At 40.8% G+C, this 25,110-nt stretch overlaps 1 protein-coding gene across 1 annotated transcript in view; it reads left to right on the plus strand.

The window, feature by feature from the left end:
- Nucleotides 1–25,110, plus strand: part of IQGAP2 (IQ motif containing GTPase activating protein 2) — a 141,587-nt gene that overhangs the window by 53,254 nt on the left and 63,223 nt on the right. Inside the window, exons 3-7 of the mRNA XM_054179067.1 lie at nucleotides 15,102–15,258; nucleotides 16,463–16,540; nucleotides 18,304–18,380; nucleotides 22,932–22,999; nucleotides 23,398–23,511. Of these exons, the coding sequence (XP_054035042.1) occupies nucleotides 15,102–15,258; nucleotides 16,463–16,540; nucleotides 18,304–18,380; nucleotides 22,932–22,999; nucleotides 23,398–23,511 (494 nt within the window). The remainder of the gene's footprint in view (nucleotides 1–15,101; nucleotides 15,259–16,462; nucleotides 16,541–18,303; nucleotides 18,381–22,931; nucleotides 23,000–23,397; nucleotides 23,512–25,110) is intronic.

Consider the following 25,110-nt stretch of genomic DNA (forward strand, 5'->3'; position numbering starts at 1 on the left):
TGGGACTCCGTCTTTCTCCATGGGACTGCTTTCTGGCAGGGTGATTCCCTCGTTTGCACTGCTGCCTGTTGTTATTTCTTCCCAGATGCAGGACTCTACATTTGTCCTTACTGAATTTCATGAGGTTTGTCTTCACCTAGCCCTCCAGCCTGTCCAGATTGTGTTGGATGGCAGCATAGCTTTCCAGTGTCAGCCACACCCCTCAAATTAGGAGTGACTTTGAATATATATATTGTTTTTCACTGAGGCAGAGATAAGTAGAGAAACATTTTGATTATTTTATCTTCATATGGCATGCTGAACTAAAAATATGTTGCTTAAGGATTTGGCTAGGTGTCAAAGGGACTGTGCAGAAGTTCTGTCAAACATACTTTTAAAATCTTAGATGTATGCAAATGTCTAAGGATGAACGGTCTATTCCAACTAAATTATTCTGGTTTCAACTGTTAAAAGAGAACAGAAAATCCTACAAATATGTTGGCAACAAGAGGACAACTAAGGAGAATCTCTGTCCTTTGCTGCATGTGGGGGGGAAGATAATGGTCAAGGATGAGGAAAAAGCTAGTTAATACCTCCTTTGCCTCAGTCTTTAGCAGTAAGATCAGTTGTTTGATGGATACCCAGCCCCCTCAGCTGGAAGATAATGATAGGTGGCAGAATGAACCCCCCCAAAATCCAAGAGGAGTTGGCTCAATGGCATGCACCAATCCTCCAGAAGGAAGACTTAGGGAACTATAAACCTGGCATTCTGACCTTGATACCAGGGAAGGTTATAGAGCAGATCATCTTAGAGAAGGAGGACATTGAGACACTTGAACGTGTCCAGAGAAGGGCAACAAAGCTGGTGAGAGGCCTTGAGCACAAGCCCTGTGAGGAGAGGCTGAGGGAGCTGGGATTGTTTAGCCTGGAGAAGAGGAGGCTCAGGGGTCACCTCATTGCCTTCTACAACTACCTGAAGGGTGGTTGTAGCCAGGAAGGGGTTGATCTCTTCTCCCAGGCAACCAGCACCAGAACAAGGGGACAGAGTCTCAAGCTGTGCCAGGGGAAGTTTAGGCTCGAGGTGAGGAGAAAGTTCTTTACAGAGTTGCTAGCCGTTGGAATGTGCTGCCCAGGGAGGTGGTGGAGTCACCGTCCCTGGAGGTGTTCAAGAGGAGATTGGACGTGGCACTTACTGCCATGGTCTAGTTATGAGGTCTGTGGTGACAGGTTGGACTCGATCCTCGAGGTCTCTTCCAACCTTAGTGATACTGTGATCTTGAGTGCCATTATGCAGCATGTGGTGATGAGACCCAAGAAGCTTCCATTAATGAAGGGCAGGTCCTACCTGACAAACTGTATCTCCTCCTATGACATGGTGACCCACTCAGTGGATGAGAAAAAGGCTGTGATGTTGTTTATCTGGACTTTAGTAAAGCCTTTGCTACTGTCCCACAGCATCCTTCTAGAGAAAATGATTGCTCATGGCTTGAATTGATGGACACTCTGCTGTGTCAAAAACTGGGTGATTGGGTACAAAGAGTAGTGGCAAATGGAATGAAATCCAGTTGGTGGTGGGTCAGTATTGGGTCCAGTCTTGTTTACCAGTGATGTGGATGAAAGGATTGTGTACACCCTCAGGAAGCTTGCAGATGACTCCAAATTAATTAGAAGCATTGATCTGTTTGGGAAGGCTCTGCAGAGGAATCTGCACAGGTTGAGTCAATGGGCCGAGGCCACTTGTATGAGGTTTAACAAGGCCATGTGCCGTATCCTGCAGCTGGATCACAACAGCAATGCTACAGGCTTGGGACAGAGTTTCTGGAAAGCTGCCCATCAGAAAAGGGCCTGTGGGTACTGGTTCACAGCTGTCTGGACATGAGCCAGCGGTGTGCCCAGGTGGCCAAGAAGTCCAACAGCATCCTGCCCTGGATCAGGTATATTATGGCTAGTAAGGAATTATTTGTGCCCCTGTACTGGTGAGGCCACACCTCAGATACCATGTTCAGTTTTGTGGCCTTTGGTACAAGATGAATATTTTGTAGTTGGACTATGTCTGGAGGGGGGCAATGAAGCTGTTGAAGCATCTGTTGAAGTATCCTCAGCTAAACTTTCAGCATGCTGCAGGAGAAATGTGTGTGTGGCCCTCTTTTGCAGGAGGACTCAAAATGCCCATAATGGGCAGGCTCTGCAGGCTGTGACTACCAGCAGCTAAAGTTACTCAAACCCTCCTAAAACCATACAGAAACAAGTTCTACAAATGGTAAATAGCGGGGAGCAAGCATTCTGTTTTAGCATTGTGTCTTCTGGCTGTAACTGTGTTAGCATCTTCTCAGCCTCCATGAGAAGCACTGGTCAAAATAGCAGCCTAAGTTGCTTAGGTCTCATTGTTGGGCTGAGAGTTAACCTGTGATGGTTTGCTGATTAACTTGATCAAAGTACCTAGGTCATTAATAGGCTTGGCAGCAAGGTAAATTGACTTAAAATTTTGGTTCAAGTTTATAGGTGTGGTGGACTTTTTTGTCATGTTAAATTGTTGGCTGACTGTGGGTCAGAGACCCTGAGTTAACTGCTGTTTATTAAGAAGATCAAGACCATGCTCCTGTAAAGCATTTTAATGTTTATTCTCTCTTGTCCTATTAATTCCCCACTTCAGCAAACACATTGTCCTAAGTAGTTTGAAGAAGTCTCAGTATAATATTAAAGTGCAGGGGCTTTTATTGTGAAATTGTGCTTTTTTAAGACAGAGTAATCCTTTTGTAACAATACTTAAGTGAGTCTTACCAGCCTGAAAAATTAGTTTCTTAATGAAAGGGGGTTGATCAGCATGGCTGGATGCTAGTTCCATGTCTCACTCAAAATAAAAATGTATCTCAAATAAAAATCTCAAAATGTAACTTCTAATATGAAAGTTACATCAATTTCTCTGTTGGAACACACTTGGACATTCTGGGGGAGGTGGTAGAGGAGTATTCCCAAATAGGACACTGTGGTTGAGACAGTCGGAACCAGGTTTGTTTCCAATGAGCTTCTCTATAGTTTTTTTTCAGAAATTACTTTTACAGAAATTGATGAGCAAACTTTACTCTAGGGTCTGTGCACCTGAAAGATTGCTAGAGGGTTAGAGCAAGCTAAAAGCTCTCTGGAAACATTGTTAAAGGATATAATATTTCCTTTATTTATTAATTATATGGCAATATTAATAAAGTTATTAAGATTCTTTTATTAATATAAAAATTGCCAACACATATCAAAAGGTTTGATGTACAGTTAGAATGTATTTACAATGGGAATGTACAGTATTTGGGCAACTATATCAATTTAACTGTTTCATGGAACCTGGGAGGCATATAGCAGAAAGAATACTCCAGGAGCAAAATGGCGCTCGACCGCATGGGGGGAGACTTGGTAAGAATTGTTAAGCTGAAGAGGCAATTAATTAATTACTCATAGCTGCTTGTACCCAAGCAGGGAGTGCAGCTGCTGTGTATTAGAGGCTTTGGGGCACTCATGCACCAGGCACAGCAGGTTTCCAGCAGGAATGCCACATGGTCTTCGATGGCTGGTCTGGCTTCAGCAGACAGTGGGCTGTTAATGATGCTATCACGATGGGCGCTTGCTTTGTCCTGGGGAAACTGAGGCATGGCAAAATCCTGGTTGCAAGGGGAAACAGGCTTGGCTCTGACTCCTAAGCTCATGGCTTCTCTTGTAGCTTGCAGTGTGTAGGCTCATGGCTTTATGCCAGGTGCTGGACTGGGCAACTCGAGGCTATGCAGCTTGAGGATACTTCAAGCAGACGAGATCCAAGCAGGTTCAAGCATGCAAGGCTTGAGCACAGGCAACTAGAAATCAGCCTGTATATAAATCTTGCCTGAGACTGAGTGGGCCAATAAGGCAGCTGAAACCAGCACATAGTTATCCAATGGGAAGGAGTTCTGCCAGGCTGTGGCCAGAACACATGCTCTTACCATAGGTACAGGGCTGTTTACCAGCCACACATGGTCCTGTCTCCTTTGTTCCTTTTCCTGCATTACCCTGGCTTTCTGCAGGAATTTGGGGAGGGGGGTGGGAGGGGGTGGGGGAGGCATGTCTAGACACCTTAGTGTTTGTCTGTTTGTGCTGGGGCTGTTTGGCCCTACCATGACAAACATATGTTCTGTCTATCCTTGCTTTTCTGCTGGTCATTGGTATAATGACACTGAATATCCAGAGGTTTTCGTGGCTTGCCCTGAGTGGCAGCCACAGTGGGACTGGTGTTTACCAGGGCAGCAGAGCCTGGGTCATCTGTAGCTGAGGAGTGCTTGGGTTACAAGATGAGTTAACCGGATCATGTGGGCTGGCTGGGGGGAGCCAGCCAACAACGTAGATGCTGATAGCTGACTTGCCCATTTCACTTATTAGAAAGCACTGTTTTTTTGGCAGGATAGAGAAAAATATTCATATGCACTGGTACATTAAGCTAGGTGGAAAGCAGGGTTCTTGGCTATTGCAAGGTGCCACTAGTAGATGTTCTATGCCATTGAGTTTGTTGCCATTGAATCAAGTGGTGTCTACCTAGCTCACTTTAGCCAGTGCATGATATCTTGTCAGTTAACTGGGAGACTCTTGACTCTTGCCTGGTTAAGTGTTTCTTAAACTTCTCTTACTGTTTTGAGTAACCTGAATACTGAGGTAAACACTTGGTGATTACTCTGACTGGTAGGGATATTTCAGTTTGTTCATGGATATGAGACTGTCTTGTGTTTGAGGCTGTTTGGAGCAGCAGACTCAAAGCCCTTAAAATAAACTGCTGTAACCAGACACTGGACACTTGTTGCATGAGATTCTACTAATTACATTGTTAATTTTTTACAATACTGATCATATTCAGTCATGTTCCTAGCCTAGTCTTTGAAATACAGCTTTCACTGTCCTATTGTTACCTATGTGTGTTAACAAGCTGTTGAAAGACAAGATTTTAATGTTCTGCAGCTAAATCACCTTGTTCAAACACTTAGTTTCTCAGGTCCACTTTCTTAAAGGAATGGTTTTATTCCTGACTCTTGAATTTTGTCTGGAAAGATGTTTGAGATGTCTGTGACTATTTTATGCAGCTTTGAGTTGTATATCCTCATTAAAAACTCCAGCTTGGTTGATAAAATTGTAGCCAGGTCTTCACCAAAAGCTTGTATCAACATATTGTACAGAAGTTTTTGAACACCACCCATACTGTAAATCAGTGTGATCTAGCTGCCTCAGTTCTCTGTAGACAACACTATGTAGTTTTGGTACTAGGATAATCACATGGTCCTAGAGGATACAAAACTTAGTTCAATAATTCGTATCTTATGTGCTGATGATAAGGGTCAGGCTGTTGAGCACTTGTGGATTATGTTTTTTTTTTTGCTGTTTTCTGTTTCAGAAAGCCTGCTTATCTTCACCAGTATAAAGCAATACCATTAAATTCTTGGGGTTTCATTTCTTTGTGGATTATTAAATGCTGTTATACTACCTATAGTTTCCTAATCTGCTGCAGATTTAATTTGTATGCATATGCTTGTCGAAATTTTGTACGTTGCTATTGAGTAGATAGAGGAGTACTGTTTTCCAGCCACTGAACGTGAAAATGGAGGGGAGCATTGCCTGCATAATCATGGAAAGAAGAATGCAGAAAAAGGAAACCTAGGTGCTGTGCATGGAGTTCTTCACCAAAATGCCTTGGTTTTAAATTTGTTCCTCTGCCTTGTGTTTCTTTTTGACATGGGACAAAGTTTAAACTTTTCAAACTTCCTCTTTTTGCTGTTTACATAACACTAAATGCTTTTAACAACAGTTCAGCCTTTCACAAGCTGGCTCTTCCAGTCTTTTCACTTCTTTAACATCTTGTTCTCTCATCTGTGTCTTTTAATTCTTATTTGGCTGCTGTCCTGCACTTTTCTTTAAGAGTTCTGGCTGCCTGTCTAGCAGATGTACTTCCTGCGTCCTTTTCATGGTTTCTGTACCTGCATACTTGTTGCTGGCTGCTTTCACAAAAGCAACTTTTGTCAGATGTTAGACAGTAAAATACCCTAAACTGATCATGAGCTTGAACTGGTTGAGTCAGAACAGCACCATGCATCCTGTCATGCTTGAGCTTGGTTTCTTGCTCTGCCATAGGTTTCCTGTGTGGCCTTGACATGCTCTATAGTCTGTGCCTCCTTTGAGGTTTTCTGCTGACCCAGTTGCATCAGTTGCCAAGTAAATACACAGGTCTGCAGGTAGAGCTGCTGGTGGTCTTAAATCATGCTACATACAATTTTTTATGCCAAATCTACAATGGAGGTACTCCTCTGGGTCACTTTTTTTAATCTAGTAAAGTGTCAGTTACAAAAATAGCAGAAATATTTGTCTGTTATTTTTCCTGCAAAGAATGGCAATAAAACATCCCTCTGGACAGCTGAGGACTAATGCTTGCATGGAAAGCACTGTGCAGTGGTAATGGACAAACATAAAATACCAAGTCTTGATGTAAAAATGACTGCTGTGGTGTCCTTAGCTGCTTTTCCAGGCTAGCTTACTAGCTGCTAGAAACAGCACATGTGGTGATGTACTCGAATTTGGGAGAGGGTGAACAAAAATCATGCAGGTACCCTGGTGAGCAAGTTAATTTTAGCTTTTCTAATAGCTTCATCAGAGGCATTGTTGGACAGATCACTTCATGGGGATTAGCTGTTTTCTATGGATTTGGATAGTAATTTTTGCCATGGCAGGGTGTAGAATGAGTAAAGATCTACTGTAACAGCAATTTAAGGTTAGTAGGGCTGTTACATGACAAAAGTGAGGGTTACCTGAAAGAACCATCATTGGTTATTTTACTGTAACATTTTTGAGGCTTGCCAAGGACACACATTCTGGAATGCTTCCAGTCCTGTGAGTTGCTTGGAAGGACTACTAGATTATGCCAGGCCAGAACCCTTTAAACTGGTAAATCTCTCATACTGTATGAGTAGTTTCTTGAGAAGGTGCCTTAAACACTTACTATACTGCAATTGTAGAAGACATATAGCAAGTCTAACTCCTGGTCTTGAAGTCTCTGATCAGTGTTTTCCTAATGCAAACATCATGAGTTTGGGGGAATAACTCTTTTTTGCAACATTTCCACACTCAGCATATTCTGTGCTGTATAAAAATGTTTCTATTGCTGTGTCTGCTTCTGTCTATATAGATTGGCAAAATACTAGCTTCAGATAAATTCACATGCCAAATTCAGCTTCTCTCCTTTTCACATAAAAGTATTATTTGGTTTATAGGGTTGGAAGGGAGACACTGTGTTTGCATGTGGCACTTGCTGTGGAGCTTGTCTGAACTATCTGAAATTTCATTAGTGGTTTGACTCTGTCCTCTGCTTGAGATTATACTCTTCAGGGACTGCTGAGCCACCACTGCCAGACCAACACAAGAAAGACCTGTGTGTCTGCTGCTGTAGTCTTTGATGCCTGTTGGAGATAGGCTGTTGAAACTGGTCTAGACTCTGCACTGCAGCTGGGTGATGCATATCCGAGTTGTGTTAACTTAGTTGCCCAGAGTTTGCAGGATTTTTAGAAGAGGACTGCTTTCCTTCCTTCATCCTTTCCCCCCTTTTAATCTAAATGTGAAAAGTAATTCCTCATATGAAAAAAGGATACACCTTCCCCAGATCCTTTGTCTCTCCTGAGACGCTGACTTAATATTTCCACGTTGTTTGCTCAGGTAACCTGTTGGGTATTGTTCTTTCTTCTGAGAAGAATTAGGCAAGGTTTCTTAAGGAAAAATATTTTCTGTAGCTGTTCAGCCTCCACCAGGTTGGCAAGCTCCCTTCCCCATACCACTTTCTTGCCTCTGAAGGCATTTGTGCCTTGCCAACTGGGAGCCAAACCATGAGCAGGAGGATAAGATAGGACCGTCAGCAAGGCCTGTGTAAGCACTGGCCACTGTTGAGAACTCTATTTCACAGATCAGTTGTCAAGTTTGAGGTTGATGCCCAGTGCTAAATTTTAATTCAGTGCAAACAGAGAAGGCAGCAAAACAAAGCCTTTCTGGTTGCTGTTGTCAAAAGCAGATGTGTGCTACTGTTGCTTGTTGGGGTGTTGCTGTTCCTCTCCCATTGTACAAGTGCTGAATAAATGGGACTTGTCTGCTGCTGGGTGCCCAGCAGCCTGTGATGGCTGTGGGGCTGTGCTGGGAATCCAGAGCTGGTTTCCTGAGCAGCACCTTGCCTTGTGGAATTTAATCACTGATTAACCCACATAAGGAATGGCTGAAATAAAACAGATTAAATCAACAAATAGTATCTGTGCTGCCATCTTGTGAAACAGAGTTTTATAACATCTTTAATGTCATTTTGTAAATATGGCAGTATTGCCATGGCAGCAGAAATCTGGTGTGGAAAAAACATTGCCAAAATGATTTATTGCTGGGTTAGTGTTCCATATAGGGAGGGCAAGTCATTACTGCTGCTCATTTCTCATCTAAATTGAATATGAAGTGCATCAGAAGGGCTTTGGTCAGGGAAATGGAGTAGTGCAACAAACTGCAAGCAGTTGTGCACAAGTCAACAAAATGCAGTGATATGCAGCAAGATCTGCATTGTTTTAGTACTTTCACATATGAATTCTTTCTGTATATGTTTCACAATTTTCACTGTAGCTCTTAATGAAAGTCAGTACCTTCCTTAATAAAATGATAACAATAAGTTGAGATACTGCTAAATCTAACACTGGCTGGAGACTCAGAGATAAGCAACTTGGAATTTGAACTGACTTATGAAAGGGTAAAAAAAGTTAGAGCACTAGAAGTTAACCCAACATCTCTTGGTAAAAGAGTCAATGCTTATTGTACGTGAAGTTGAGATCTTGTGTAGCCAAATGATTCATGGTGTCTTCCACAAAGCTATCTTCACATTAATTCTTGTATGTAGCATAAGTGGTGACTGGAATGACTTGCATCATGCCTGCATTCTGTGTACTGCTTTGTTTTTCAGGTGGATAAAGCCTGAGATACAGTAGAGACTGTTGCTGGAGTATGAATCCAGAGTGTTAAATTTAGAAGATACTATATAGAGTATGTGGTTCCAGGAGTAGGCTGACAGAAGAGGGCTGTATGAGGACTTGAGCCAAGGCTGCTAACTATAAGGAACATTTAAGACTGAATGCAGCAGAATGCGAGGGCGTAAAAAAAAAATCTGAAGAAAGTAGTTTTCTCCACTGCCTGTCGCTGCTATCCAGCCTCAAAGTGGAACCTCTAAGCTTGTGCAGTTTTTTTAATACAGCTAATACATTTTGTCATGATGATATTTAATTTGTTCATATCTGTTTTCATGGAATGGCAGGCTCGAAGCTTTGCATGCATTTGTTCTGTAAATAGCCTGTGGCTGTAACATTTTTTTTTTTCCTAAGGTTTATGGTTTAAGAGAAGGTTCATGTTAAATCTTTCAGTCTAATGAGAACAAATTCCAAGGTTAGCACACAGTCTTTCCTTATAAACAAATCAATGCCACCACCACCAATCCTGCTCAGCCAACACAGAGAGCTTGCTTTTGCTGCTCTCACTTGATTTTTTTTAAAAACCGTATTTATGGGACTGTTGGTGGGGATATATTTTTTTCCCTGTTAAACAAAAGCAAATAAAGAGTTCAGAGGTGAGATTTCTTAACAAATCTTTAGACTCAGAAACTAAGGATATAATTATATGGAACTCTAAATGGCAAGTTCTTATGCCTCACACTATTGTATAGTTCTAAGTTTCTTCAAATAAAAGTTTTGACTTAAATATTCCCACCACTTCACAACACCAAAAGTTAGAATCGAATATTTTGCTTTGAGGAAGACTCTTTAAAGTCTTATTTTACAGCAGCAAGATTTTTTCACCCTTTCTTTGGAATGACATTGTCTGTATTGTTATCTCTAGGTCAATAGCCTGTTTCACTTCCCCACAAAATGTGTGTGCTGAACCAAACTGAAAGGCTGTAATTGTAATCCGGGGAGGTAATGACTGGGCGGTAAAGTATTTTAACTGTGTCTCCATTCTACCTTTTTCATAGCAGCATCTAGCATTCTGTGTTTTGACTCTGGATTTGCCATCTTGGCTTCTCCAAAGGTCTGCTTTCCAGAAGCTAAAAGCGTGGTGCCCTCAGATCCACATCTTGCAGCAGAAATTTGAAAAAGGGTAATACAAGTATGAATTCTGCTGTGATATCCAGGATTTGCAGGATGGGTGTGTTATACAGTGTATGCTCTCTAATCTGTTGAATATTGGCTCCACTGTTTCCAGTCCTGTAGTCAGCCATCTGTGTATGCTGTGCTGACCACACAAGCTGTCAATGACAACTTCATAACTGGTTAAGTTCATAATGTAGTGCTGGTGCTTCCAGTTCCCTTGACCCTTGCCTTGAATGAGATTCAGTGGTTATTTTTGCTTTTGAACTGCAAGGCTGAGCTCATAATACTGTTGATGTTTTTCATGGTCAAATGTGGAAACTGGAATCTCTTGGTGAGCAGCATGCTGTTTACTGCTCATGGGTCTGGCACAGAAGTCATCATTGTTACCTTGCCAGAAATTCGCTGTTGAATTGCTCTGCTTCAGATTGCCGAGAGTCGAAACAGAACTGAGCAAATCAAAAGTGTACCTCAGTACTTGCTCCGGGCAGACTTTCCAATACTATGTATTGGAATTTAAAGTTTCGGAGATACATTTTCCACTGATCGTGTTTGTTGTTTTGTTTAAAACAAAACCTTTGTTTCTGTTCTGGCAAATACTGCAGTATTAGGAAAACAGAAGCAGACTGTATTTATTCATACTTGCGTATAAACCCAAGTCTCTCTTCAGGAAAACATCTGTTTATGCATATTTAGTCCCAAATGGTAGGACTAAAACTGGCATGGGCAACTCTGCAGGGCTGTTCTAACGATAGCTGATTTTTGGTGTTGCTACTCAGGACTTCAAGGATGCTGGATGCTTTGGTCTCCTTCCTGAGATTGCCTTTTGTCCTTCCACCCAAGAGTGGGAGTTGGGTTTAGCTGTAATAAGTGACAAAGTCAACTATCGTATTTACTGCTGTGGCAGGCTTTTGTGACATATATCTAGCAGTAATTTAAGATCGTTAAAAACATAGCATTTGTTATGGTATTGCATTGTAAAAAAAGAATTGGCAGAAATGCATATGCATGTTTCATAGCTCTAATAGGTTTAATCCACAAACTTCATACTGAAGTTAAAAAATATCATATAACATTGAGTTATAAGCCCTTCTTGTATGGTTATGGTATTAACTACTTTTTGTAGGGAACAGTTTCTGCAAGAGACTTATATCTGATGTTGCCAAAGGTGGTGCTCTAAAGAAAAACAAATTACTTGAAAGGTACCTATAAATCTTTGTTGTCAGGTAGATGTTCTTTCACTTAAAGCAACGGAAGTAGAAGGATTTAATTTTTTTCAGTCTAGTCTACTGCTGTCAGCACTGTCACATAATTTCCATAATCTCTTGTGGTGGGTTGACATTTCCCCCCAACATTACTTTGCTAGACCAGCTCAGCTGGAAGCAAATGGAAGCTGTATTTACAGGAAAAACTACACTCTGCAATGGAATGCAATGAATGTGTACAAAATACACAGTATTTACAATATTTTACAGATATTTACAATTAACAAATAACATGAAAACCCCCTTGGTCAGAGACCAGGAGAGCTGCCCCCTCCCTCCCTGCTAACTACCTGTCCAAAAGGGAGAAAGGAGCAGTAAGTAGCTGTAAGTAAGGAGCAGTAAGTAGCTGTAAGTAAGGAGCAGTAAGTAGCTGTTAGAACTTAGCCAAAACAATGCGACCAAGGTTAGGCAGAAGCAGATTAGTAGTCCCTTCAGAGCATGAAGTGAGCAGAGAAGACACCAGAAGTTGTCCCCAGCATGTTTTGGTACAAGCAGTCTTACGGCAGGTATTTTTTGCTCGTATATTTGCAGGATTTATCCTTCCTCTGATTAAACATGTACAAAACAGAGTAAATAATTGCACAGTAGACCTTGTTGTAGCTCAGTTCTGCAACTTCAAGACATTCATAAAAACTGTATTATATATAATACAGATGTAGACATGGTCTCAGTCTTGGAGACTGGTGCCCAAAAGGGGAAAGCGACAGCTGTCTTATTGCAGACCTGTTAATTTTTCTAGAATGGATCCCACTTACAGTTTTGTAGTTATAAATGGAAAGAAACTCTATCTTTCAGGTTAGTTCCATTTACTTCTCCCACTTTTGGTGGTGGTGTTTTGTTTTGGGTTTTGTTTGATTATTTAACACCCCTTTCTACAATGAGACTTGTTTGGATGTCCTCTACTGACAACTGTATTCTTGATTGGTGGTTGTTTTTGTTTGTTATTTTGTGTTGTGTTTTTTTTTTTCCCTTATTCCTTTGCCTCCTTTTATCAATCATATTTGTTTCTCAAATGCATTGTGTTTACCCACTTAGGGTAGATTCTGTAAATGCTCATCACCGCACTGTAAATAAATCCAAAACAATTTTGCTGCTGTTGAATAACAGGAGGTTTGAAAAGCTGGGAAGTTACTTGCAACAAGAAACAGCATCTCATTTAGAGCTTGTGGAACCATTAAGTTTTACAGGGACCCTTCTATAAAACCAGACCAAACCCACCCAGAGGCATTCCTTCCTCTGCTTGTCTCAACCTGCAGAAGGTTATGAAGAGCAAGCTCCCTGTGCCACAAGAACAGGAATTCAGAGTTATAGATTAGTCTGGATCTGCTCTGAAGGCTGCTCTCTCTCCTAGTGTTGTGCTCAGGTTGCTATTACCCTTTCCTTCTTAGCACTAAGTGATGCCTTGATAATAAATATTCAGCTATAAGTCTGTTAAATGACCTGAGTCAGTTCTGACAAATGGAACTTTCTGCTTGTGAATCTCAGCTGTATAGTAAAGGAAACCCTGAGGAAGAACTGCTTGTGATAAGGCACATAGCAAGGATCACCTGGCATTTAAGGGGAGCTCCTGCACCTGCTGATTCTGAGGCATGGGAAAGTTGCCTTTAAATAGCAAGTTTTTGTACTGTAAGGGAGAAGCACAATTTTGGGAGGCACATGTGTGTATCTTCAAAGACAGCTCCAATGTAATATCGTTCTGGTGCCCTGGACTGAAGATGCTGGAAAAATGTTTTCATAAGAAAACTGAGAATTAGGAGTGCAAAGGATCCAGTGCAAGGTACCAAATGCTGCTCTGGGGGCATCTGGGTGCAGACAGTTGGTCTCATTGGTCAACACTGACAGTTTCAGCTCATGGTGATACCGCCTGTGACTCAGCCAGCTCCTCCTGCTACCTGTACAGCTTTTTCCAGAAGCTGTGTTTTAGGAAATAAATTCTATAGAAAGCTAACTGGCTCAGGTGGAACCCACATTTGCTGGGAGTAAACATTGTTTATTTTTTTCTTGTCTGTTTTGGAGAAGGCAAATGTTGATGCATTTTTCCTTAGCATATATATCTATTTAGTCTATAAAATTTCAGATAAGAATGAGTGTGAATCTTGACCCATAACAGATGAATATGCAATGCAAGATGGAGCAGAAGACTCAAAAATTCAGTCATCCTCAAAAGCAGCTTTTATACTGCGAACTACAGTTCCCCTGCTGACACTCACTCCATTCAGTTTGTGTGATGCTGTCCCAGATTTATGGATGGTGGTTTCCTGAATTGCTGTTGTGGTAGTCTGTGCTTCAGTGAAAGATCTTTCATATGTCCTGTAACAAATCCAAAAATGTTATGGAGTGGATCATTTGTCTTGAGCTTCAACATGAAACAAAATGCTATAGTGAGGTGGTGAGGTATTTTTGGTTTGTTTTTCTTGGTTGGGGAAAAACTGGCTTACTTTCAACTTGGATCCCAGCTTTCTGGTTTCTGAAGTCACCCCTGTGGAGGTGATCTCAGATCTGTAATGCTATGTTGCACAGCATACAGCAACATTGCCTCAGTGACAGTAAGTTAACTAATGCCTATAGCTTTGTTCTTGTCCATTTGGTACTAAAGTTCTTCTAATGACAGCAGAGGCTGCCTAAGCAAAAACAAAACAAAAATATGTTGGAAAATAATTAGCTAGATTTATGGCTTTAGTAATGTGATTTGACTGCTAGAAATAAGAATAACGTCACAGAGCCAAAACACCTAGACCACCAATGTAAGGAATGTCTGGTCCAGTAATGAGGATGCTAACCTTTTTTGAGAGTGCTTTGGTAGCAGTGTCTCTTGGATACTCAGTATGAACATAGTGGATGATACAGTTTAATGTCTGTTACTGGCCGTCTGAACTGGTTATGTTTATTTATGTTTATTATTCTGAACTGGTTATAATTCCTGTTTTCTATGTAGTACCATTTCTATCAGATCCAAGTCTCATAAACACTACCACCTCTAAGAATTTAGTCACTGTTTGACAAGAAGCCAACCCACCTTGTGGGCTGTGGGATTGTTTTAGTCAGATCACTGCCAGGTTGACCTCATGTGCATGAAATACCTTGGTCTGTTCCAACAAAAAGCTTCATCACTTCCTCTAGAACCAGCATCATGTGTTTCATGGTGCGAACATGGAGAGCTGCTGTGTGTTGTGAGAAGAGGATGAGCTGCAGGAGTAGTTGGTACTGAGATCTGCACTGCTGCAAGCTTGGGTTGCAGAGTGTATCAGCTGCAGGAACCAACCTCACCCAGCACATTGCTGGCCTTGATGCTCTTGAGGTTCATCCCTGGCATCGCTGCCACAAGAATCTTTTAATAATGCAAACACTGATAATAGGCAGCACTCAATATTGTCTTTTGGTTTCCACTTAAGTTGCTGGCTACTTAAAAGCCTAATGCTGTTCAAAAGATCCAAGTTAGACTCCTTAGGAGATGTAGATTTCAGAGCATGTTATATGGCTATTGATGGGTCACAGCCATGCTGTGCAGATGTGATTCTCTAGTAATTTTGGTCTTCCATGTGAATGAATACCAGTTTGTTGGGTTGGTTTTTTTTCCCTTAGCTTGCTCTCTTTTCTCGTATGTTTGTCGCGGTAGTGACACTGTAAGTAAGATGGCTGTGGGTGAAAGGTGTCACTTTTGTTAAAATCTCAAATAAATAACAATGTTTCTCAAATGATGTGTCCATAGGTGGATGGAGATCTGCTTGGATGAAGAGCTGCCCCCAACTACAGAGCTGGAGGAAGGCTTAAGAAATGGTGTTTACCTTGCCAAGCTTGCAAAATTCTTTGCTCCTAATGTAGTGTCAGACAAAAAGATCTATGATGTGGAGCAGGCTCGCTATAAGGTAATAACTTTTTCAGTTCTCTCACTGACAAGACAAAAAAACCTAAAAGACCTGTCTTCCAATTCTTAACGATACCCAGCATGTTTGGTTAACTTACTATTTCAGCTTCTTAACTGTTCCAGGTTTTCTCATGTTCTATGGGAAGGCATTTACTTCATTATATCTGTATGATTATTAACCAAATAATCAGAGAAACGAAAACCAAGTTACAAGTGATCTTAGCTTGCTATGTGGGTGTGCTGTTCCTTAAATCACGATTTTCAATAATACAGAAATACATGCGTACCCATGCTGTAGTCCCACTATGGAACACATTATTTCAACACACAGACGGGGCAGGAAAATTCTGAAATGAACATTTCAAAGGTGTAGTCACTGGCTGTTGCTTGTGGGTTGAGAAATTAAGCTGTTCGGTTTAGGTCCGATATGGTGAACAGAACAGTGCTGAAGAACATTGATTACATTTAAACACTTAGCTTGAAAGTCTCCGAGATGTGAGTTTAGGCTTCTTTTTCCCACTCTGTTCTGACTTTAAAAAACAGCAACAACAACCAACCAACCAAAAAAACCCCAAAGCTACAAAACCCACAAAAAAACAAACCAACAAACCCCACAAAAACAGCAACCAAAAAACCTCAAACAAAAAAAAAAACGCACAACAGAACTAACAAACAAAAAGGACAAAAACTGCCAACCAACTCAGAAAAAAACCCACACAACATCTTTCTCACTTTATTTCAACTGCCATTTGTGTAGGCTCTAGGGGAAGGGTCACGTATTCAGGTAGATCTGAAGAGTGACTAAGCTCCTTATCTGTTCACCTCCACAATAGTGCTGATCAGTGTTACCACTTTTGTATTTTGAAGATAGTGGTTCCTGGTATTCAACAGCCAGCCTTTACTCCCAAAGACTACTAAGGCTGTACAAATGGTCACTTCAATCACAGTCCACCTGAATGAATGCAAGCCTGGCTTATGTCACACAAAATAATGAGATAAAAGAATGAGCTGCAAGTGTGGGGTTGTTAAGTGTTAGGACATTTCATTAGCAGGATAGTGACTGTGGTGCTTTGCTCTCCAGGTTCAGACAAGGGATCTTCAGGATATAAAACTGGGAAGCAATGGGAGGCTGAAGAGAATTTTTTTGATGTGTTTTTAAAATTATTATTATATTTAACTATCTTTTACTTCTGTCTTTACAATAGAGATCTGGCCTTCATTTTCGGCACACTGATAACACTGTGCAGTGGTTAAGAGCAATGGAGTCCATTGGTCTGCCTAAGGTAAGCCTTCACATTTTGTCAGCGAAATTTCTCAACACTAACTGATACTCCCTTTCATCTCCTGGAGCATAGATTGTTGCTTACAGTAAGTCGATGTGGAATGGGTAATTAAGGAAACAAATCTGAAGAGAATGTAATGCTGAAAGTATGTTATGTGCCATTGCTCCTGGTATTGTGCATGTCCACAGCTGCTGTGGACAAGTGTTGTGTGTGGAAATGCTCAGGGTGCTACTCCTGCAGAAAGACAAATGGGGATACTAATAGCATTTTAACTATCTTATTGCTAGTATAGTCTTTGTGGGGGCCCAAGAGGAATATGGCTTAAAACAGAAAACTTAAATGTTTGCTTCTTTTAGGTTACTACCTCTCATCATGTCTTTTTGCTGCCTCTTCCTCTCAATGTATGTCCCAGTTTTTCTGCCTCTACCCTGTTTCCAGACTCCAGTGCACACTCCAGTGCTCTGCATGGCTATGCTGCTGCTCCTCTTCCACCAGCTGCTTTCTTGGGTCACCTCTCATATTTATCTTCCTCCTTGTGGGTCTTCACTTGTCATCTCCCCCCTCTGCTGCTGTTTCTGGGCATCAGTGAGTCTTTTTTAGATGAAAATCCTTCAAGAAAAGACTGTGTGGAAACACCTACTTGGTTTGTTTGGACACTTCAGCACCAGCACTCAGCCTGGGGCAAGTACTGCCTCACTCAGGCTGCCCAGCAGCTGCTCTTGGGGTGCTTGGGTGGGGGCAGTCCCAGTGCTGCCAGTGCACTGTGGTTGGGTGCAGCAGGGATGCTCAGGTGGCATCCTGAAGTGCTGCAGGGACTAATGGAGACTAATGGCTAGTCACTGAGGGCAAACTCACTACAAGTGCCCTTAATCAGAAAAGGATGGCCATGACTGCTGTCAGAAATGTCATAAAGATGGGGAGGACCCTGTCTTTCCTAGGTTAGGCTTTTCCTTTGTCTAACTTAGATCCTCTGTTTAGCTGGCTGATTTCCACCCTGAATTCTTTCCTCTGAAAGGCTTCTCCTCTGATGTGAAAGATGGTCATTGCCAAAAGCATTCCCAAGTCTCTCTCACAAAGCTATTTTGAGGAAATGAAGAAGAGGGTACTGTGCTCCTGACTTAGACTTGTCCTATTAGCCATGGGATGGTGCAGCCCCAAGTGCCTGGTGTGGAAGTGTGTTGCCAGCTCTCATGGTTACCTAAGTCTTGTATTTTATTTTTGTGGAGAAAGTGTTTAGTGACTGGGACCAAGGCCAGGAACAAATTAGTGTTAGAAGACGAACTGGAATTTATGATGTGACTTTTTGGCTAAATTCCTTAATATTCCTCTTCTTGAATATCTTTATCCATAAGTTATGTATTCACAAAATTACAGGTGCTGGCGATTAGAATTTTGCATTTTAAAACTGTGTGTGATCAGTGTGGTTTGCAAGGAGACTTTGCATCCCAGGATCTGGGTGTCTGTAGAAAGACAAACCCTACTTACTCACTGTTCTAAAAACCCTGTTCTAAAAATCTTGCTGAAATGCTATCTGCTTATCTTACCTTCTTACCTCCTCCTTAGTAGCTTTTATGCTTTATTAAGTTTTTCCTTATGAAAACTAGTTATGAAATAGCATCAGAAAAGACTTAATTCATAACTCCATAGAAGTAACAGCTGAAGTTCTATGAGCTTAAGTTACAGTATTACAGAGAGATCATTTTTGCAACTTTTCTGGTCAGTTGCATGTCTTCTCCTTTAACTGTATGCTTTTTGTTTTTTAGATCTTTTATCCAGAAACTACAGATGTCTATGATAGGAAAAACATCCCTAGGATGATATACTGCATTCATGCTCTAAGGTAAATCGCAATGGGAGCAAAAGTTAATGTAAAATCCCAGTTCAAGGAGTGTAACTCTTGAAAGGCATCAGGGTAACTAGTATATCAAGATCTGTCAGAATTTACACGTTCATTAGTATGAAGTTGGAGACAAAAGTCCAACTTTGTCAGCATTACTGGCCAAATTATTTTTCAAAATAGACATGAAAGACTATTGAATTTAGTGAAGGTATCTCTCTCTCAGTGGGTACAGCCCCTCACAAAGTGCACTTACCATTTCAGAACACATACCTGTAGCAGAAACCAAATAAAGGTACAAAATCTTGGCAAAATGTTAGTGTAGCCATAGGGCAGACATGCTGATCAGGGTGTAAACAGTGATGAACTGACATCCTTCTGTCTCAAAAGAGAAGCAAAAAATTACTGTATTCTGAGAACACTCATAGGAAAATTAACATTTTCCGAGATTTGAATGTTCTGAGCAAATTGAATGTATGATGGCTTTGACTACACTACTGAAGACAGAGCTTGCGTTGGGGCTTTTTTACATTCTGCCTTAATTTTCTTGATATTAAGCACTAAAAGTAATGAACGTCTGCCTCATGCTGTCCCTGGGGTTAGGGGCAGTGGTATTGGCAGACAACTCCTCTCCCTTGTGGCTCTCCTAGCTCATTTCCTGCACCTGGAGACCTATAATTACTTTCTTGCCACTATGCTTGCAAAGAAAATCATTAACTTATGCCCCAAACTTTCTTCTGCATTCCTAATGGTATTCAGAGGCATATCATCTACTCTAGGGTTATAGGTAAGAAAGTATACATACTGTAACTGAAATCTTTTTGAGGTCTTATCCTTGAAAAGATGTGTCCACTCTTTCACTCCACTATGTACGCTCACTACCAATAAATAGGGCATACTACCAAAGTGCGTATTTCTTTCAAATGCTAGACTTGACAGCCTTGGTATTTTTTGTCATCTTTGACAAGTGTTGCCACTTAATATTATAACCAACCATAACAATTTTAACTGGACACTATCAACAGCACTCTTTAAGGGTAGTTATCACCTAAAACTTGGTAAAGTCTGTTATCTAAGAGTCTTGTGTAAGCCTCAAGTGACTTCCTGAGTAGATGTATGGGGCTCTAATGTTAACCAGCTCAGGCTGACATTGTGGGCTGCATGCCTCTCTGGCCACATCATGGGTCAGATCAGATGTTTTGCAAGAGGTGGAAGAACACAAAGAGATTTTCCAATATTTGCTTCCTAATGTGTGGAGGACTTTATCAACTGTGCATTTCAGTGCTGCATGAACAATTAGCCCATCAGTTAGACACATTCTTAATATCTGTGTCGTCATTGCAATGGCAGTAACTCTTTTCATCTTGAATGGAATTTTGCAATGGATTGACCTTTGGCAGAAGTTTTCCTTTATCCATCTTGATGTACCCCAGGTTTTGTGTCAGTATCAGAATTAGTCTGTGTTGTGTCAGCTTTCAATTCCTCGTTTATCTTGTTTAAATTACTTTTCATTACTGCATATCAACACGAAGCTGTAACTGTGCATACAAGCTATTTTTTAGAAACAAAGTTGGTATCAAATGTCACACCACACTGAAGGGGAATAGATACTGCAGTGTTTTCATCTATGATTTTTTCGCATGGAAGTGTAGGGCCCTGTGCCTGAATCCCATGCAGAATGCAAGAACTGAAGAAACAGTTGTTGAACTTTATTTATTTCCATGCCTTTTCCCATCCTAAGTCCTTCACTGGAGCCTTTCAAATCAGATGTCAGTGTTGAATGCAATACAGCCAACATTTCAAGCAGTGTGGAAACCAACTGAATTAAGGACAAGACACTTGCCTGGTTTGCAGGGTTCCCAGTTAGGCTAACAGTTGGACTTGGCAATCGTAGAGGTCTTTCCCAACTGAAACAATTCTATGTTTTTATAAAAATAGCAATTACAAGCAGGCTTTTCACCTTTGCACCTCTAGCATATGCTTGATGACTATATGAAGCCTTTGGGTCTAAATGCCAACATTTTAATGCATTTTGGAGCTCATGCTCAAATTTCAAAGGCTCATGTCTTGTACTACTTTTCTTGTGAAAGCCAATTGGATTTCTTCCTGAACTAAATGCAGTTAAGAACAGCTCCATTTAAATTAAAATGCTAACAGTGATTCTTGTTCATACATAACAGTGCTTCTGGAATCCCCCCTGTACCCCCAAAAAACAGCTTTCAAATTATCTTTGCAAGCAGATCTCTGCTACATCCTGGACAAACTATCCCTCTGAAGCTGGACAGCTTCAAGGCATTGTTTTTCTAGGAAGCAGTAGAATAACAAGCATATGTCTTCACAAAAAAGCACACTACTTTCAGAGGTGTTTTTTATGGCATGTTAGACATGAGCTGAACATAAAACAAGACTTGAGAAACTGCCTAACAGGAACTGCAGTTCTGCACAGACAACACAAAGGGAAATTTGCCTGGGACCTGCCCTTTCTCCATTGTTTTTCTCCCTTGCTCCTAATGCCTCATATCCATCTTTCTTAACCTCAAGACACCCTGATTTTGATTTTACGTGGATTCCCTGAAGTTCAAGTTACATTATGAAAGCATTAAGCAAGTTATTTCTAGTGAAATTATACCTTCATACAGAGAGTTGTATTTATGCTCCCAGTAAGGCTGTACGTGTATTTTCAGCACCACCTGGTGGTTAATAAATTATCCAAACAAAGGGAGTGTAGGAAGTAACACTCACAGTTCAGTCTCTATCTTTTCATTGTAGCCCTGAAAAAAGCCAACCTAGCCCAGTGATGGTCCAGATCTCCATAATTATTTGTATGGTACTCAGCACTTCAGCTGGGACTGTGTCAAACTTCAAAGTAAAACTTGAAAAGACCCCAGAGGAAACCAAGCAGGCAGATCAGGGTAACAGAGGAACCTGGCTCATAACTACTACAGTCATGTGGCACTTTTCCCTGCTGTAGCTAACTTACATTTAAGATTGCTTTGAAAAGTGGAGGATGGGAATGGCAATAATTTTGAGGTGTTTCAGCAGTCAAGAGACTGTTGACCTACCTGAAGACAGGCTGGGGGAGCTGGGGCTGTTCACCCTGGAGGAGAAGAGGCTCCAGGGAGAGCTAATAGCAGCCTTCTAGTACCTGAAGGGAGCCTACAGGAAGAATGGAGAGACTCTTTACAAAAGTGCTAGGACAAGGGGCAATGGCCTCAAACTAGAGAAGCTTTAGATTGGATGCCAGGAACAGGTTCTTTACTATAAGGGTAATAGAACATTGGAAGAGGTTGCCCAGGGAGGTGGTTGAGACCCCATATCTGGAAATATGCAGGGTGAGGCTCCACAGGGCTCTGGGCAACCTGATCTAGTTGAAGATGCCCCTGCTGACTGCAGAGGGGGTTGGACTAGATGACCTTCTAACCCAAACCAGTCTATGAGGTGCCCTTTTGTGTCTGTCCAGGTAATAAAGCAGAGGAGTAGTTGTGGTAGCCTGGGAGAAGAAATGTGGATTCTGTGTGCTCTTAAAAAAACCCTTGACAGCTACAAACATTTGGTTTGAAATCACATTCTCTAACTTGCTAATTGCAACCCCCCCACAAACCCAACAACAAAACACAAAGGGGATGTGCTCCTCTAGGGGAGAAAAACAAAACAAAACAAAACAAAACAAAAACAAACAAAAAAAAACCCAAACAAAACTCTTAAGCCACAGTGCACATCTGCAAGGTATAAAGTAGTGGTACAGTAATTTCAAACAGAGGTGCAATAAAATCCTTTTGGTGTTATTTACACTGTCTTTTTAAAATCTACCTTTTTGATCCCTGGTTGCAAAACTTATTTATTGAATTTCACTTACAGATATAGAAGTACCAGTCTTTTATAGATATATCTAAGCCTTGTTTGGAAGGTATTGAGAAAATATGGATTCACTACTGGGATGTTTCTTCAGACAGCCCTCTCGAAGTCAAGGAATAATAACAACAATAGATATTTTCCATGCTATGCTGAAACACAAAGTATCGTTTCCTGGACAGCACTTTAAATGGAGCTCTCCTCATTTTCCAAAAGCTAAATAGCTAATGATGCAAATATATTTGAGAAAGGCTTGGGTAGGCTTTACGAGAGTGTCAGTGATTTGTGTGTCTTCAGCTATTAATTACAGGGGTGTTAAGAACACAACTCAAAACAGTACACAGAGCCACAACTATAAGGTGTGCTAAACTGCATTTGTGTGTTGTTTTTCCCCAGTATGAGCTTCTTCATTTCTTTAACCCTTGACTTTCTTGGGCTGAGAACAAATTAACTCTACAGTTTTCTTTATGATGTATTTTTAAGTTCTACAGAAAGAGAAATCCTTCTTGACTTGATGTTTCATAGAGCATCTCAGAGTATGTCCCAGATTACAGGGCCTATGTAACAGAAATAGAAAAATAGAAAAATCTTAGTGTAAGAAGACAGTTAAAGAACAAGCTTCATAAATGCAGTTTTCACTGCAAAGAAAATAAAAACCTCAAACACATGCAGGACTTAAAATTCTAATTTTCTTATTTGCAGTTTATATCTGTTCAAACTAGGATTAGCACCACAGATCCAGGACCTCTTGGGAAAAGTAGACTTCACAGGTAATAAAATGCTTATCTAATTATATGTTAAATGGTTTCTTCACCCAATAGATCCACTAACATCATACATATTTTCTGTTATGTCTTTCTCCTCCCGTGTGGTGGTTTTAGACTTCAACCCACCACATCCCACAAGGTTGTTCTGAACATATACTAATTAACTAGGTGGGAGGTTGGTATTTTTAATGAACATCAATCTCTGGAGGACAGGAGGGAGTGAATTTGCATGGAGTACTTGTCGTACCTTAGATTCCTTCAGAACAGGGAGGAAAAACTGCTAAGAAGCTCCATCCACAAGCACTTGCAAAAGTATTGCACCCATATTTTTAGGTATGATGATGCATAATGAAATCCTTAAGCATTTCTTCTGGTAATGTGTGTTTTTTTTATGTGAACAGAGGAAGAAATCAGCAACATGCGAAAGGAGCTAGAGAAATATGGTATACAGATGCCATCTTTCAGTAAAATTGGTGGGATTCTGGCCAGTGAGTTATCAGTGGATGAAGCTGCATGTAAGTGTAGCTCCTGTCTGTTTTCTACACGGTAATTTGACAGAATACTAAAAAAATATTTTCTGTGCTTTAATTCACCAAGTTTGCCACCTCCTAACAAATAACATGAAAATTATGTTTTCACTGCTCTCACATTGCATTGCTTATGAAAGATCTTTATGCAGTCTGCGTTTTGAGCATCTTCACTGAACTATCAGAAGTGCTACCAGAAACAGATTTCTTACAGTATTTTGCTTGGGTTTAATGTTTTGGTAGCTAGTTCTCTTCTAGAACGGTGGATTGAGCTGTGTATGCACCCCTGCACCATAGTAAATACAATGGATTTGTTAACAAGAACAAAGTATCTTCTCTGTGCCTCCTTCCTGTCTTTGGCTTGTGTTCTCCTCAGACACCCAGTCAGGTTGCTGCTAGGACAAGGCACTATTTTGGACAGATAACTCTGCTGGTGCGTGACCCACAGCATGGTGGAACTCTGCTGGAGGGTGAATCTTGCTGGTGCACCTATGTGAGCTTTTCCTTTTTAGGGGGATCAACGCACTGTTATGATCCCTTTGAGTCTGTCTTTAATAGCTCCCACTCAAAACCAAAATTTAATGCTGGGGTGCTTTGCTGCCCAAGCATATTGATCTGTAAGTCAATATTTTTTTCCATGTAATTTTCTTTCTGGAATGAAGTGATATATTATAAATAAGAGTTTTAAGTTAAATGACAAGAAATATGTCCACCTAAATCCATACCTGAGCTCTGGTTGTTTTGAGCCTGTCATTTTAACTACTTTATGCTAGCTCTACTTCCATCAGTGAATGCCTTTAATACACCTGAGAAAGAGATTACATACTTCTCATGTATTATGTTACATGAAGATATGGAGGTAATGCCTTCAAGAACAGAAGGGCTGTCTTGAGTATGTTCAATGGCACAGAGTGTCAGTGATACAGACCAATAACAGTACTGCAGGCTGTGTATCAGGAGGTGGGGGGAATAAACGCTGCATTATAATGAAATTCCACAGTAACTTTTGTAAACTTTGCAAAGTAGCATAATTGAAACAAGCTGATTCGCGATACGTAATGTGCTGAAATTTCCAGACCGTAACTTCAAACACGCTTCTTCACATTGATTTATATTGTCTGTGTTGTGTATTTTGAAGCTTGATGTACCTTACTATGTACATGCTTCTGCAAAATTAGCTCTTAAAATAGTGCCTTTGGAAGTGAGGGTACTTTGTCTCCTTTTTTAGCAAATTTACAGAGAACCAGTGACTAACAAGCATTTTTCCAGGGAGCTTCCTTCCTTTCTTCCTTCCACAATGATAAGAGGGCTGTGACTTCCTTCTCCAAAAGTTGCTTATAGTGTGTGTAGGGGGCTTCCTTTTGTTTCTGAAGTGTTTTCAGTGTTCCATAGAAAATCAGGGTTTCCTGAACCTTTTTCTGTCCTTTTGGGCAACATGTGCTGTAGATAACATGTCCTGTCCCAGAACAGGAAACATCTGCTAGGGAAACCCTCATGCATTAGTGACACTGGATGTGGAGATCCTGATGGAAGAGTCTACCACCCTACTTCCAAAATGGAATAAGCACAAGATGAAGTTAAACAATT

The sequence above is a fragment of the Dryobates pubescens genome, chromosome Z (assembly GCF_014839835.1).
Source record: "Dryobates pubescens isolate bDryPub1 chromosome Z, bDryPub1.pri, whole genome shotgun sequence".
Lineage (NCBI taxonomy): Eukaryota > Metazoa > Chordata > Aves > Piciformes > Picidae > Dryobates > Dryobates pubescens.